Source organism: Urtica dioica, chromosome 2 (assembly GCF_054948205.1).
Source record: "Urtica dioica subsp. dioica isolate 48M chromosome 2, U.dioica_male_clone48M_v1_H2, whole genome shotgun sequence".
Classification (NCBI taxonomy): Eukaryota; Viridiplantae; Streptophyta; class Magnoliopsida; order Rosales; family Urticaceae; genus Urtica; species Urtica dioica.
In genome coordinates, this window is record NC_142757.1 from 48,390,935 (window position 1) to 48,407,219 (window position 16,285).

The window sequence follows — 16,285 nt, forward strand, 5'->3', positions numbered from 1 at the left end:
TACCAGGTTTTCATAAAGATGGATTTTACAGTATAATACATAAATGATCTAATGAATATTATCTGCATGTTCAGCAAGAGTAAGACATTGCTAATTTAAAGAGCCCTCAAGGTTCTTCTAGCTGAGTAGTATTTATGTATTTAAAAGATGATCACATCTTTTTTCATTCGAGCTCTAAAATATTATCATTGGGATTTCTGAACTATGTATGGATTCTAAATGGGCGTCGTCAAGAAGACTTCAAAGTTTCCTTTTACTGATTATTCTATTCTTCATAGTAGCGAATTGTTTCTTTCTTTTTAATTTTAATTTTATTATTTTTTTTTTCAACTTCCTTTTCCTTAAGGTAAGAGGTTGAGATCTTTAATAATAATATTGTTTTGTTTATGGTAATTAATTGGTATCAATATTATTATTTGGCACTATCAAATTTTTTTTTCCTAACCAAAAGGAACTCAATTTTTTTCTACATCTATCATCAAGTTGTCCCAAAATGTCGAATTTTACAAGAAATTTGTCACAAACAAAGAAATTTTGTGATAATTTTACAAGATTTTATAACAAATTTGATACTAAATATGGACAGAAAACAAACTTCGTTAAAAACATCCAAGATACTAGCAATTCCGTTTGTTTCTTTGCTTGTTAATATTGATTAACCGTGGCATGAAAGAAATGCAAATAGGAGAAAAAAAAGATACTGATCCGGGATTAGAACTCCGAGAGAGATAAACACATATGAACAACCCACAAGGTTTATTTAAATTCATGTATATACAAGTCAATCTAGTATAAGAAAAAAAAAAGTGATGAAAACTCAAGTATGTAAAATTAATCACATGATAAAACTATGAACCATTTTTTTTCTTTCTCTTTCCCCCTAAGAACACAAAAACGGGGCGTATGGCTTCACACAAATCCGGTCCAACACGACAACGAAAGCCATAACGAGCTTCGCATCGAAACCCGGCTTCACAACGAGACTGAACACGTCGTCGCCGAGCAAGACCTTTTCGTTCGCTCTCTTCCTCGATATCTCCGCCACCACTTCTCCGTTGCCGTTCGTGACCTTGCAGCTCCGCCTCTGAAACCAACCCTCGATTCTGAAATCAACGTCTCCGATTTCCATATCCCGATCTCTTCTAGGGCTCTCCAAGAGCAGTACTTCGGCTTCGGGCTTCTTCTCATCGGCGGTTTTGAATAGCGTTGACCGGCTCGATCTCATCGTGAAGACTTTGTTGGATTTGATGGCACCACTACTAGTTCTTGGACTCCATTTCTCTCCTTGGTACGCGGTCCATTGATTTTGTAAGCTAAACACCTGATCAAACAAGCAATTAAAGTAATATTAGATAATAAAAAAAGGACTTGTACGTACGGACATTAGCTCATTAGGTTGAAGTTGAACGTTGTTATATATATTATATTTCTACTAGGTTAATAGAGGATCTAAACTGGACAAGAACGTAAGACATCAAATAATATATAATAGTCCTAAATACCACATTGTACGTATTATATTATAATAACGCAACTAGGCTATTAAATTATAGTGATGTATTATTCTACCAAAAAAAAAATAATAATAATCATGTGTTCATTCTAATAAATAAATAAGAGCTAAAATATTGTTTTAGTATGATCTAATTTCACCACGCCATTAGGTTTTCATGTAGGAAATGATTTAAGTACCTGAGGTTTGAGAGTAAGCAACGCTTTTCCAGTTCCGTCCATGAGAATTAGGCCTCTTTTGCCACAAGAGTTCTTCCTCGAATAATTGTCGACCCTAAAAGCCAACCGACCTTGCTGATCGAACACCGTGAAACCGTCGGTCCCTTGAAAGCTCATGCTCGATCTCTTCCAGACCGTGAGGACCGTCGGATCTTGATCGCAGTGATCGTGATCAGGCCTGTACAGCTCTTGTTGCTTCGCTACCAGAGATCTCTCCTTCAACACCACGTTTTGCCATTTATTCTCCGCAGGGTGTACTTTTGACATGCTTGGTAATTAACAGTGTTAATAATAAGATAACAAATCTTTGTTGCTTGAAATGCTAGTCTGACTTTGTAACTTCAATGAGCACACAGAGGAAAGTGATATAGAAGAGTTGTTCTTCTTTGTTTGAATGATTTACGGAAAGATGATGGCTCTATATATATACATAAGGCTATATAGTAATGTAGTGGGAAACAGGACTTGTTATACGTAGGTCCGATATTAATATTATTGAATTAAAATAATTTGACTTGGTTACGCACTCCTTCTTTTCTACAGATATATTTTTATATATAACACTACAGGTTTATTCATGTATTTAATTAGGGTATAAAGAATGTCCCTATCGGTCGAGCTTTTTTATTCTTCTAAAATATAATGGTCCTAGCACTACGCATATAAATATATAGTTGTATTTAATGAATTACGTACTGTTAAAGATAATTGCAAACTTTTAGAGCTTGGCATGGCTTCATTTGGTACACATATAGATAAGTGTTGTGTTTCTGTGTTCCATATATAAATAATCAAGAGTTTGTGGTCCGATTTTAAAAACTATTCGTGGCATGTATTTTTTTTTTGGACGTTTATTTCTTGTATATCAGAATCAATGATGGTGCATATATATATATAAATTGACATCTATCTACTGATAACTACGTACATTATTCTTGTTCCTATCATTATATTTATATATATATATATATATATGGCTCCAAATTCCATTCATTTAATGAAAACTATATATGTATAATATATGGTCACGACTCATGGAACTATTAAGTATATATACATATATAGTTTTTATAATTAATTTGATAAAATATTATTACACACTGAAAAATGAATCTTAGAGGTTAGGCAGATTAATCATTTCTTTCATTATATATATCGGTATTTTGAAGTCATTGGGATTATACTTTAGACATAATCATCAACATCTAGCTTTTAATTTCTACAGATTATATGGCTTATAAGTGTAGGACATAAAAATATCATCTTTAAAAATGTAGGAGACAAAAGAGTCCCATATTGATCATAACAAGCTTAGAATTTAATGCACTTTAAGTTCGGCAGACAAAAACAAGGTCCATACTCCATATGTAGTTGAACGTGGGAGCCAAATTTATTAAGTGTCCTTCAATCTGTTAACATATTCATGATTGCAACAACAACATATTTTGAGTAATTCCCGTGATTTCGCTCAAACTCTTAATTACCAATTTTTGCGGGGTCACCCTCCAACCCATATTTCGCACTTATATTCCACTTGGTAATAATAATAATAATAATAATAATAATAATAATAATAATAATAATAATAATAATAATAATAATAATAATAATAATAATAATAATAATAATAATAATAATAATGATCAGGGTCTATTAAGAAAATAGCCAACTTAAACGTTTGATATTTCTAAATAGTCAACGTTTGGTAAATAGTCATTTTTCATGTATTTACAGATGTAAATCTTAGATAAATAACCACCTCTACATATTAGGTCACGTCATTATTTACGGCTATTTACCTAAGATTTATCAAACGTTGCGCTATTAGCAATGTCAAACGTTTAAATTGGCGTTATTATTATCCTCCTCATAGCGAGTCAAAATATGTGCTAATGTTTTTGTCACTAATGACATCACAATTCTATTGGATCCTCTATGACATGGTTATACATTTGACAACACAATTGTAAGGTTAAAAAATTTCTACAATAAGTTGTTCAAAACCTCGGCTTACTCAAGTCACATGTCCTTACCACTCGAATTGAAGTAAGAATATTCTGTTTTAGTTTCTAGATTTTTGAAAAAAAAATGATCGGATTTGGTTCTTGATTATATAGATTCGTGAAAGATTTTGTTGCAAACCTAATATAACTCTCCTATGATTTTCATTATCTTCTGCACTTTTGAATTTAGTCTCACACGATCAACTTATTCTTGAACTAATCTATTTTCATCGGAGATCTATATCGACAACTGATCAAGGATTCACTTGTTAGTGTAGTTCTGTATTTGTACAGAGTCTGTGAGTAACATGTGTTTACGTTTATTCGCTGAGAAAATCTTCGGGGAGAGGATTGCATAAAAAATATAGGGAGTATCTGGTTTAAGGGATCTTAATTAGATTTTGATTCATCGGAGGATCAAATGAGACGGCATTTTGAGAGAGAGTCTACAATCGGTGAGTTGGAAGACGCAACAACAATCGATGGCTTTATTTTCTATGACGGAGTCCAAGTACATCGCCGCTACAAAAAGCGTAAAGAAATATCTTTGGTTGAAGAGGTTGATCGGTGAGCTTGGGATTGCGCAAAATGAGGTAGAGCTGTTTTGTGACAATAAAAACACGATACGTTTGACGAAGAACCCGTGGTTGTTGAGAAAGTGTACACAAATGATGACGAAGGTAGTGACAGAGATTAAGTTTCAGCATTGTTGTTACTTGTTCTATGTCACGAAGTTGAGAAACTAGAGAAGATAGTGGAAAGTGGTTCGACGGATGTTCTCGACGTTATTGGTTGTTGTTCGGTCCCAATTCTTATGAAAGTCAAGGTGTAGATCTTGAATGGTGGCTGGGTCTCACTATTTATTTCCTTTGTATTTTTACATGTTTGAGCGATATATATATATATACACCGTTGTTGGGTGAAGAAAGAGTGTGGGTGAAAGAAAAGCGGGAAAAACAATAAGAGCATGCAACCTAGAGAAAAACTCAAATAGAGAAAATATGATGTTTGCGAAGCTTGTAATTTTGTAATCGAATTGATTTTTGTTTGTGGAGTCACTTGCCAAGCAAGATGTAGGACATTGTTTGATCTGAATTTTAATAAAATTTATTGTCTCAATCTTTTTATTTCTGTAATTATTTGATTGGTAAATATTATTATGCTAATATATTTCGTATTTTGTAGATATTCTACTCTAAATCGTTCCCACATCTTCAATACATCAATACATTAAATTAATGGCAAACTGTTGAGGATAATTTTGTCCGAGTATTCGCGTCGTCCACATAGCGTAATCTGCCCTAATCCAATTCATGCTTTACACACTCAAATATTGCTCTAAAATGAGCCATCAATATGACCATATTACATATAATATTAATGTCATTTTTTCAACAACTATTGCATATAAACCTGCGATCATCTTGGTTGGGAAGCAAATAATGTATATACGCATTTTATACGTACATGACGTCTTGTACGCTTTGATTTCGTCGCGATTAAGAAGTTTTGTGAGTCAAAAGAAAACTGGAACGCCGTGCTACAAAGTGCACATATAGCAACAAATCCGTGACGATATTATTTTGGATCGGAAATCCGTGACGAGTTTAGTAAGCCAAAACAAATTTGTTTGGATTATTAGAAGAAAATATTATAGATCAGAATTAATGACGAAAAAAAAAGTGTTGTCTTACACTAACAACTCGAACAGTACTTTATTTTTATTTTTACATTTAATATATAATTATTCTGTTAATTTATTAGGCGATTATTAGTTGAGCAATTTGGATATTACTAACGGAGGGGTCAGTTTTGAGTCACGAAAGCACTAATAATTAATTAACACTTAAAACGCAGTCACATTATTATGATATGCAGCTCTATAATCTGTGCATGTGCGAGTGTTTATATAAGATAATCAAATGGTTACGTAGGGAAAAAGAGACTAAACAGAAACCGACATTCCTTGAAGACTTATTTACAATATAATGCAGTATTTATAAGTTAATTAGTAATTAAAAGAGAAATTAGTTAGGTATTAAGCCATACCACTTTAGCACACAGCTTCTCCTCTATTTCCTTAGTTGTTGTCTACTAAGCACTAGGTGTTGGATAAAAGATTAAATCAAATATAGCAAAGAATTAATAGACAATTAAATAAGTAGCTCAATAGTTCATACCCATTTTAAAAAATAGCTCAAGTTTAATTTTATTATAAAAATAGTTCATCGGGTTCACAGTAAATTAATTAACTAAAGATTAAATTAAATTCACTCTTTAGTTAATTAATTTACTGCGGGTGTGGTGGACTATTTTTTTTTAATAAAATAAAACTTTGGTTAGAATTTTAAAAGGATCTAAGGGAATGACTAATTACAATAAATTCTTGAGGAATTAATGGGTTTTCAAAACTTAGTATCTCTCATTTCCATGAGAGCTCATTTATTTTCTTGTTTCACTACTAAAATAAACATACAAAGAAAGAGGCAAGTAAAATTCAAATTGTTGTCTAGATTTTATGCACTAAACATATATATTAGTGCAAAAAATGGTTAAACAGTTTAAATTTTCACTCCTTCTTATAGATTAATAACAATTGAACGGTTCAAAACTCTTAAAGAACCGATTAACCTTTCAGTATAATTTTTTTTTTTTTTTTTTTTTTTTTGATTAACCAGAAAATGATTAAATTAATCATTTGATTAATTTCAACTTAAAACACCAGTTAAAAATACGCTATCAGTTAATTTTAACGGGTTAAAATATAAATTAATCAGTTAAAATACCTATCATTAGTGCTTAATTATAAATTTGATTATTCAAGGAAACCAAAGGCAAAGCACAATGTCCCAATGACAGGAACAACGAGAAACATAATGAAATTTTGATGGTAAATATTAAAAGAAAAACGCTTGTATGGTCTTAATCGGAGTACTTACTTACCCACTCAAAAGGCTATAGATAGTGATATTGATTAAATTATAATATCATTCCAAATTTTATAGCCAAAAAATGCCACACGCCTTTTTTGTTTTCTTCATGGAATTTATTTGAAGTGAATTATCACTCATCTTCAACCAATTTTCTAAAGAGACAAAGCCAAGAACTCTCAACTTTCTTCGAATGGAAAGGTGAAAAGGAATTTATTGTAAGATAATAATAATAAAATAAGTGCGGTGTTTTTTTATTTATTTATTTATTTATTTATTTATTTTTTTTTAAGTTTGTTTAAACTATATATCCAAATGCCGATTCATTGGCAGCAAGGATAAAATGATAGCCATACTTTTAGACCAATAACTTGTTCATTTCATGAAATAGATAGATTCTCCCTTGATTAAGATTAACGGAGTATTATAGAGCTAATGTACATGTAGAGTCCACGTAGATAGCCTAGGTGGACCAATGCTTGTAATACCGTAGCTGACATGTATAAGTCAGTTACGAGTTTGCTATTTATTTGTTGGTTAGATTAAGCATCGTATCACACTATATACTCATTCTTGACAGTAAATGAATCATACATTCATTCTCAGTCAATTTCATATGTACTCTCTTTCTCTCTCTCTTCTTCGATCGATCACTTTCTCCACTTGGTATCAGAGCCATTGACAAGCGTCAATACAAATCCTGGAAGCTCTTTTCCGCTCGCAGCTCACCTACCTCCGAATGTACTGAAACTTGACAGAGAGAATTTCTTCTTCTGGAGATCACAAGATCTAGCAGCGATTCTCGCGCACGATCTCGAAGGATTCATTGATGGCTTAAGAACCTGTCTGCCGAAGTTTATCCCGACCAAAGATGGCTCGTCATCGGAATCCATGGCGATTGGAGCAGAGAATCTCATCCTTTGCGCAACATATCTTCCACCTGCAAGAGTCAACCCTGATTTCTTAATCTCGCATCGCATATATGAGACAATCATGTCGTGGTTGATGTCATCTGTCTCCGAGCCAATGCTAAGTCTCATCGCACGCTGCAACACCGCTTTGCAGATCTGGTCAGTTCTTCAGACTCTCTTTGCCAGAAGCTCCAAGGCGATGCTTCTACAATTGCGATTGCGTCATCAGATGATTGGCAAAGGATCGTCAACGATCAGCGACTATGTCATGAGAGCTCGAATGATTGCAGACAATCTCATATCCGCTTGTCAATTCATTTGAGATGACGAGTTCCTGTTATATGTTCTTGGCAGATTGGACTCTGAATTTAACTCCGTTGTGGCAATCCTCACCTCTAGGCCTGATCCGATTTCTCTTGTCGAGGCTCTATTCATCCTTCAATGTCACGAGACGAGAATTGATCAATATAGCTCTACAATGTATGTTGACCTAGTCAATGCCTCTGCTACCATCGTGGATAATCGATAACGTGGACATGGAAATCAAGCCAACAGAGGACGTGGCAGCCGTGGAAACAGAGGCCACGGAGGAAGAGGCAACAAACCTATGAGCCAAATATGCACCAGGACTGGTCATCTTGCATTAGCATGTTGGTACCGGTTTGATCATGATTTTCAGTCAAACATTGGTACTAACAACTCATCTTCCTTATCTTAGGCAACCACAACAATGGTCACTACTCAAGAGTCGATGATCCCTCGTGGTATATTGACATTGGGGCTACAAACCACATCACATCAAGCCTGAGCAACCGAGTCTCTCAGAGAACTACAAGGGTAAAAAGAAAGTCACAGTCGATAATGGTAACTCTATTTCCATTGCAAATATAGGAAATTCGAGTATTGATACCTTACCTAAACCGTTGCTACTCTCTAAAGTGCAACATGTGCCTAAGATCACTAAGAATTTAATTAGTGTATCTAAGATAACCAAAGACAACAATGTCATTGCTGAATTTTTGTGTGATGGTTGCCAAATTAAGGGCAAGAGCACGAGGCAAGTTCTTCTCACATGCACTCTCGAGGATGAGTTGTACAAGCTGGACATGTCAAAGCTTTGGAGAAGGCATGATCAAGGTCAACAAAACCACCACTTGTTGCAATTCAAGTTTAGTTGTAAACTTTGTAAGAGTTGATAATATCAAGAGTATGTCCAGTCTATGGCATAAACGATCAGGCCATCCATGCGCTAAGGTATATTCTCATGTAATAAAGGAATTTAAAGTCCCAAAATTCCATGTAAACAACACCGACATCCGTAAAGCATGTTCAATTGGCAAATCTCATCATCTTGTCTATCCTAAATCTAGTTCTCATGCTCATAAACCTTTAGATATCGTCCATGCTGATCTTTGGGGACCAGCACCCATTGTATCCGTGGAAGGGTACGTACAAATATTACCTTGCAGTACTCGACGATCACACCAGTTAAACCTTGATATTTCCACTGAAGAGCAAAGATGAGACCACAATTGCCTTTCTCACTTTTCAAGTGCAAGCAGATAGACTTTTCGAGACAAAGCTGAAGTCAGTATAAACTAACCGGGGTGGTGAGTTCAGATCACTCCAACCAGTCTTCAAGCAACTAGGAGTCGTGTTTCGACACCCCTGTCTACACACTCACCCATATAACGGCATAATTAAGAGGAAGCACAAACACATAGTAAAGCTTGGATTGACTCTACTTGCTAAGAGTATTAATATTAATTGTTGTTCTTGTTATTTGTTATTGTTAATAACATTTACTATTGTTATTGTTATCGTTAATAAGATTTACTGTTGTTTGTATTTCCGTTAATAAGATTTACTGTTGATTTTGTTACCATTATTAAAATTAATTGTCAAAATTATATGAAGCTTAATATTAATTATTACTTTGACAGTTGATAATATTAACCGTTAAGGGTATTATTGAAATATTGAAATGTTATTCTAATAACTTGGCTACTTTGCTAAATATGTTAATTGAGCTACAATTTTAAATGAGAGAGACTGTTTGAATTAGTTACTTAGCCCACCCTTAATTAATACACACAGCCGGGTATGTAAAAAAAATTAACGTAAATAGTACTAAATTTATTTTTCAACTAATAGTTTTAATGACAAAAATCTTAAAATGATTCGTCATAAAAACACTTAATTTTTTTGCCCTCAATATTTTGGTAACAAATAATTAAAAAGTATTACAGTGTCCGCTGTTCTAAGAGATATAAACGCCTAATTTTCGTGAAATCAAATAGGGACATATTTATATGATAATTTCGATTATATAACTGCCCATCATCATTTTCCACAACTGTATAGAAGGAATATACATATATATATATATATATATATATATATGTATATATATATATGGCATATAATATCGTCTTCAAGTTTGTTTGACCAGATAATAAACATAGAAGGAATATGTATAAATTGCATCGTCTTCGAGTTTGTCAGACGATATAGTAAACATTGAGAATAGTTCATTGTCCTTATTTTCATAATGAAAAGCTTTTGTGTTATGTTCATATTTTTCTCTCTTAGTACTCCTCATATTGTAAACATTGAGATTATAATTCATTGTCCTTAGTTTCAGAATGAAAAGCTTTTGTGTTATGTTCATATTTTTCTCTCTTAGTAGTCCTTATTTTCAAATGAAAAGCTTTTTATGTTCTGTTCATGTTTTTCTTATAATTTATAATGCTCTATTTATATATAATATTACATTAAACAATGATATTAATTTATTTATCTACCCTCATAAAAAAAATATAACAATTTTGTCCAAATCTTTAAGATACATATACAAACGACATGTCCATCAATGATAATACATTATATTTTTTCGTAATATATAATAGATATTTTTCACGCTAAGCTCAGATAAATTATATTACTAAGGTCTCTCTAATCACACTATTATCCATTAAGTAACTTGTCAAGTTGATATAAAATTATAAATACCACTCGCTCGAATAATACATACAGCAACGCATAAATGTTAACATATTGTTAGTTTCGAAGTTCTCAGAATTATAAAATAGCAGCAGAATAATTTAGTGATTAAATAGCGATGAACTTGCAATATAGTCTTACGTAATTTTATCTTAGAAAGACCACTCCAATAGAAGGACCAACAACTTTGACTACATATTACACTTTAGATATAATTAGGTTAATTATTACAAGTTGCAGTACATGACACAATTCATCGTATTTATGGACCATAAACTCTATATTATATTGTAATTAATAGGACAAAAAGATTTTTTATTTTATTTTTTCCGATTGAACAAGAAGATGACTCCCTTTTGCAATTATCGTTGCTTCACAAAGAAAATGATCAACATTGGAGGTGACTCAGCTAGTTATATTAATAATAAAAGTTATTTGAGGCGTTTCAAGTCGTCATTCTAACATGGGCTAAAGCTTTATGTTAGATATATATTAGTTTTGTTGGGGTAGCAACCTAAGTCCCACATCGAAAAGAGTAGACAAGAATTATCTTGGATATAAGAGTCACACGGCCAACTCTATTAGTATGAAACCTTTGGAGAAGGTGCCCAAAGACAAAAACCGTGCGGGCTTGGGCTCAAAGCGGACAATATCATACTAATGTGAATCTATGGTGGGTTGGCAGCCCAACACGGTGGAGAACGACGGCCCTACAAGTGGTATCAGAGCTAAAGATTCAGGAGCACTGGGAGTTTGGGCTGTGTTTGCGATGTGGAAGGAGAAACCCTCAATGTGATGGCCTCGCGATGGGAGTGCCTTGTGTCGAAAGTCTTCATGACAATGATGATGGTCAGGCGGCGTGTCTCGTTGGTGCCAAACGGCGGTACAAGATGATTTCGCTAGAGGGGAGGTCACGTGTATGTGGTTCTTGGTTTGAGGGGAGGATTGTTGGGGTAGCAACCTAAGTCCCACATCGAAAGAGTAGGCAAGAATTGCCTTGGATATAAGAGTCACACCAACTCCATTAGTATGAGGCCTTTTGGGAAGGTGCCCAAAGACAAAAGCTGGGCGGGTTTGGGCCCAAAACGGACAATATCATACTAATGTGGAGTTATGGTGGGTTGACAGCCCAACACGGTGGAGAACGGGGGCCCTACAAGTTGTATCAGAGCCAAAGGTTCAGGAGCACTGGGAGTTTGGACTGTGTTTGCGATGTGGAAGGAGAAGCCCTCAATGTGATGACCTCGCGATGGGAGTGCCTTGTGTTGAAAGTCTTCCTGACAATGATGATGGTCAGGCGGCGTGTCCCGTTGGTGCCAAACAGCGGTACAAGATGATTTCGCTAGAGGGGAGGTCACGTGTATGTGGTTGTTGGTTTGAGGGGAGGATTGTTGGGGTGGCAACCCAAGTCCCACATCGAAAGAGTAGGCAAGAATTACCTTGGATATAAGAGTCACACCAACTCCATTAGTATGAGGCCTTTTGGGAAGGTGCCCAAAGACAAAAACCGTGCGGGCTTGGGCCCAAAGCGGACAATATCATACTAATGTGGAGTTATGGTGGGTTGGCAGCCCAACACGGTGGAGAATGGGGGCCCTACAAGTGGTATCAGAGCCAAAGGTTCAGGAGCACTAGGAGTTTGGGCTGTGTTTGAAATGTGGAAGGAGAAACCCTCAATGTGATGACCTCGCGATGGGAGTGTCTTGTGTCGAAAGTCTTCCTGACAATGATGATGGTCAGGCGGCTTGTCCCATTGGTGCCAAACGGCGGTACAAGATGATTTCGCTAGAGGAGAGGCCACGTATATGTGGTTGTTCGTTTGATGGGAGGATTGTTGGGGTAGCAACCCAAGTCCCACATCGAAAGAGTAGGCAAGAATTGCCTTGGATATAAGAGTCACACCAACTTCATTAGTATGAGATCTTTTGGGAAGGTGCCCAAAGACAAAAACCGTGCGGGCTTGGGCCCAAAGCGGACAATATAATATTAATATGGAGTTATGGTGAGTTGACAGCCCAACACGGTGGAGAACGGAGGCCCTATAAGTTTCACTAGAACATGGATTAATGCTAAAAAAGTTTACATTTAAATGAAATAATAATAACATTGTCCACAATTATTATTTCTCCTACAAAGTTGCGAAGAATTTAGTGGGAGTTAGACAAATAAGTTATTTAAGCTTTTTACGTTAACATTTTAGTTAAATTATTTAAAAAAAAAACCGAATAAAAGTAAGTCGTATACGTTATATTATAAAAGTTTTAACTTATTTTTCTAAACTATGAATAATTAAACTATAATGTTAATTGAGGATGTACGCATTAACTATTTCAAAATGTTTTTTTTTTTTAAATTTCATTAAATTCGTAACTTCCCCTCTTATCCTTCTCTATCTATGATACTCTTATATATACCCACAAAGAGCCACATCCATCACGTAAGGTGCCAATACGTGAAATCATGTATTATCTGTAACACACAAACTAACGGTTGATGATGCACGCCTATTGGTCTATACATACATACATATAGATATTTATTTATCGTACACAAAATTATTACAATTGTTTTGATGCTGAATCGAGCATAAATGCTTGATTAAGCGAAGTTTAGACCGAATTCTATCTGAAATCAATTGAATCTATCTTAAAGAGAAAATAAATTAAAAAGTGAAAGCTCTCGCATACCATTATGCTTAAGAGTTTAAGAGTATTTCGTTCTTCTTCGTGTGAATTTTCTTATGCAGTGATGATTTTTTTTAGTTAGTTGACTAGATCCACGATTTTATAGGTTATTGAAGAGCAACCCTCGAATTCGTGAGCTAGAGAACTTTTTAGTGGAAAAATGGAAATAAAGAGTATTTATTTTTAGGGTTATTGAGTTATATAGCCACACGGTTATAGTGAATTGAGATATAGCCAATTTTTAGTTAATTTCTTGTAAATAACCAAGCGGACTTATTAACAGATTAGTAAAAATCTTATTTAACCCAGCCAAACATGTAAAAAAATAGGTAGTTAATAGGCTGTCACGTATGCAAGTTGACTATTTACAAAGTACTTACTAAAGATTGATTAATTTACAATTCATATAGTTTAGATGGTTTACGTAACCAATTTTTTGTTATTTTTATTGACTGGCTGATTTGTAAAAAAAATTTGACTGAAACCCACTCAAAGAATTTGAAATGTTAATGCAAATTCTTAATCCTCCAATCGAAGTGGTATACGGTTGGTTATTTACTTTTCAAAATAGGAACTAAGATGAATAAGAAATTGATCTTCAAAGTATGTTGAAAAATATCAAAAATTGTAAAAAAAAATGATAATAAATATGTTGTGAATGGAAGTGCACATACGAAATTCTCATATTGAACAGATATGTGTATTATGTAGTGATTATATAGTCTTTCATTGACGAAGAGTTTACCCTAAAAATTTACACTTTTGGCCCATTTTCTAAAAAATTTACATTTTTTACCCTGAAAATTTAAATTTTTATTAATATTATAGGACCCCAAAATATTGAATCGCCTAGAGCCCCCGGTGAGTTTGGGCCGGTCCTGCGGGTAATAATTCCATGCATATTTCCTGTATAAGGCTAACGAGTCTTCTCATTCACTATACTAAAGTTGAACTTCAAATCATTTCCTCTCTTTTAGAAATCGGGTTCTTGTTTTTCCTTTTTGTAGTCTGTCGTATTGGCTCTAACACATGGTTATGTTTGCCAGAGTTGAATCGTTGGTGCATTGTTCTTTTCATACGTCAGTGTATTATGGGAAGCAGTTGCTCATCATTTCTTGCACTTGATAAGAAGCAGTTGCCTTTTTATGATGAGGTTATTTTGTATCCTGTTAAGATTTACTTTTATTATTTTATTTCTTAATTAGTATTATTTTTTGTCTACTATTTTTTTTTTCTTTTGCTAATATTATTTCGTTGAACTATGTCTACCGTAATTTTCTAAGAATTTACTAAATTATCTTTGATTCCCAAAATAATTTATTCAATAATTCTAACGATTATTTTTCTTTTGTTGTAAACTTCTTTTGTTGTGTTTAATATCCAAAACTTTTATGATATGCTCGGAAGTTTATCCTCATATTAACAGTTTTTGTTTTGTTAATTTCTGCTCATATTATATATGCATATATATATATATATATATATATATATATATATATATATATATATATATGTGTGTGTGTGTGTGTGTGTGTGTGTGTGTGTGTGTGTGTGTGTGTGCAGTGCATTTATACGTGTGTGTGTGTGAAAGTCAATCTAAGTTGCATGACATCAGTTATCACTATGTTACCAGGCCAGAACTTCAACCAGGTGCTACATAGTCCTTAATCCTATATCAGCGCCTAAAAATATATAAATTAATAGAAAACTGTTATCATGAATTCCTTAACTAACTAAAGCAGATAGTATTAAACTAAGAAAAATGTCAAACGAGAAATGGATTGGCGGTACGTAGAGCGCATTAACCATGCACTATATACATATTTCTATATATTCGTTTATCCACAAAGGAATAAAAGGTATTATAGACCTTGATAACATAATATAATGGTGGTTTATCCTTTTCTTTGTTGAGATAAATTTATTAAATATATGCTTTAGTAATGGATATGTGTGATGTATATGTAAATTAAAAATAGAAGTATTGCACTATACTTCCTGATTAAAAAAAAACACAATAGTGGCCATACCAAAAATGCACTTCTCATGAAGCTAAGAAACTTACAGTTATGGAGGCATCGTCACTGATAATGGTGTGTCCAATTAGTTGTACTTCCTTTTTTTTAAGTAAATATCTAATTAATTTAAGTGGATCATTGTTTCTGTTCTGATAAAAATATAGTTTATTAAACTAATCATTTAGTATTAGAGCATTTATACAAATCTATCACCATCCATCCATAGTTAATATTATCAAGATCGCAATAACATAATAGTAACGCATGTAAATCGGAACATTTTTAAACTATATTTCGAATACTTACGAAACGTAAAAGAGAAACCTTTAACTATTCAGTAAGGCCAAAGTTTTCGGACCTTGTTAATCACAGATGAATAGGTTCTCATCCAAATAATATAAAAAAATTAATTAGCGTTTTTTTACATTTAAAATATAAACAATGAGGTCGATGGAAAACGACAGAAAAATATGGATAGATGATTAGAACATGTCGACCGGAATCTACAGTAAAAGCATACCCATTATCTGAAATGGGATAATTTAATATTGAAAGTCAAACCATGGAAATTAGGGCTGTAGTGGCGACTAGAAATTTGATGTCTCAATTTACTGTCCCAATGTAGTTATAACTCGACTTATGTTATACATTGATGTTTTTATATATTAAAAAATTGATTAATAAAGTGGCGTGAGCAACAATTGAGACAATACCTCATTTTTTATATATATATATATATAACATTATTAGTTCTTTTCATGTGCTGATAACTTTAAAGATGCTTTTAGGAAAGTTTGACATCAAGTCAGCGACGGACCAGAGAGGTAAGAGAGGGAGGCTTGAATGTAAAAACAAGTCACAATTAGGAGGTAGTGAAATTTGTTGTAACTAGTCAAATTTATCATTTTAATTGGGGGAATAACCCAAGTTTCATTTTATTAAGCAAATAGCCTATATATTCGGCTTAGACTATAATGCCCTCACTTTCTTCGCGAATAGATTAAT

At 33.6% G+C, this 16,285-nt stretch overlaps 1 protein-coding gene across 1 annotated transcript; it reads right to left on the bottom strand.

The window, feature by feature from the left end:
• Positions 1 to 687: 687 nt before the first annotated feature.
• Positions 688 to 2,146, bottom strand: LOC149405182 (protein LURP-one-related 5-like). The gene is made up of 2 exons (XM_089605633.1): positions 1,693 to 2,146; positions 688 to 1,321 (listed from the first exon to the last, which is right to left on the bottom strand). Exons 1-2 carry the CDS (start codon positions 1,996 to 1,998, stop codon positions 881 to 883), a joined length of 747 nt encoding a protein of 248 aa, XP_089461759.1. The 5' UTR covers positions 1,999 to 2,146; the 3' UTR covers positions 688 to 880.
• Positions 2,147 to 16,285: the final 14,139 nt, after the last annotated feature.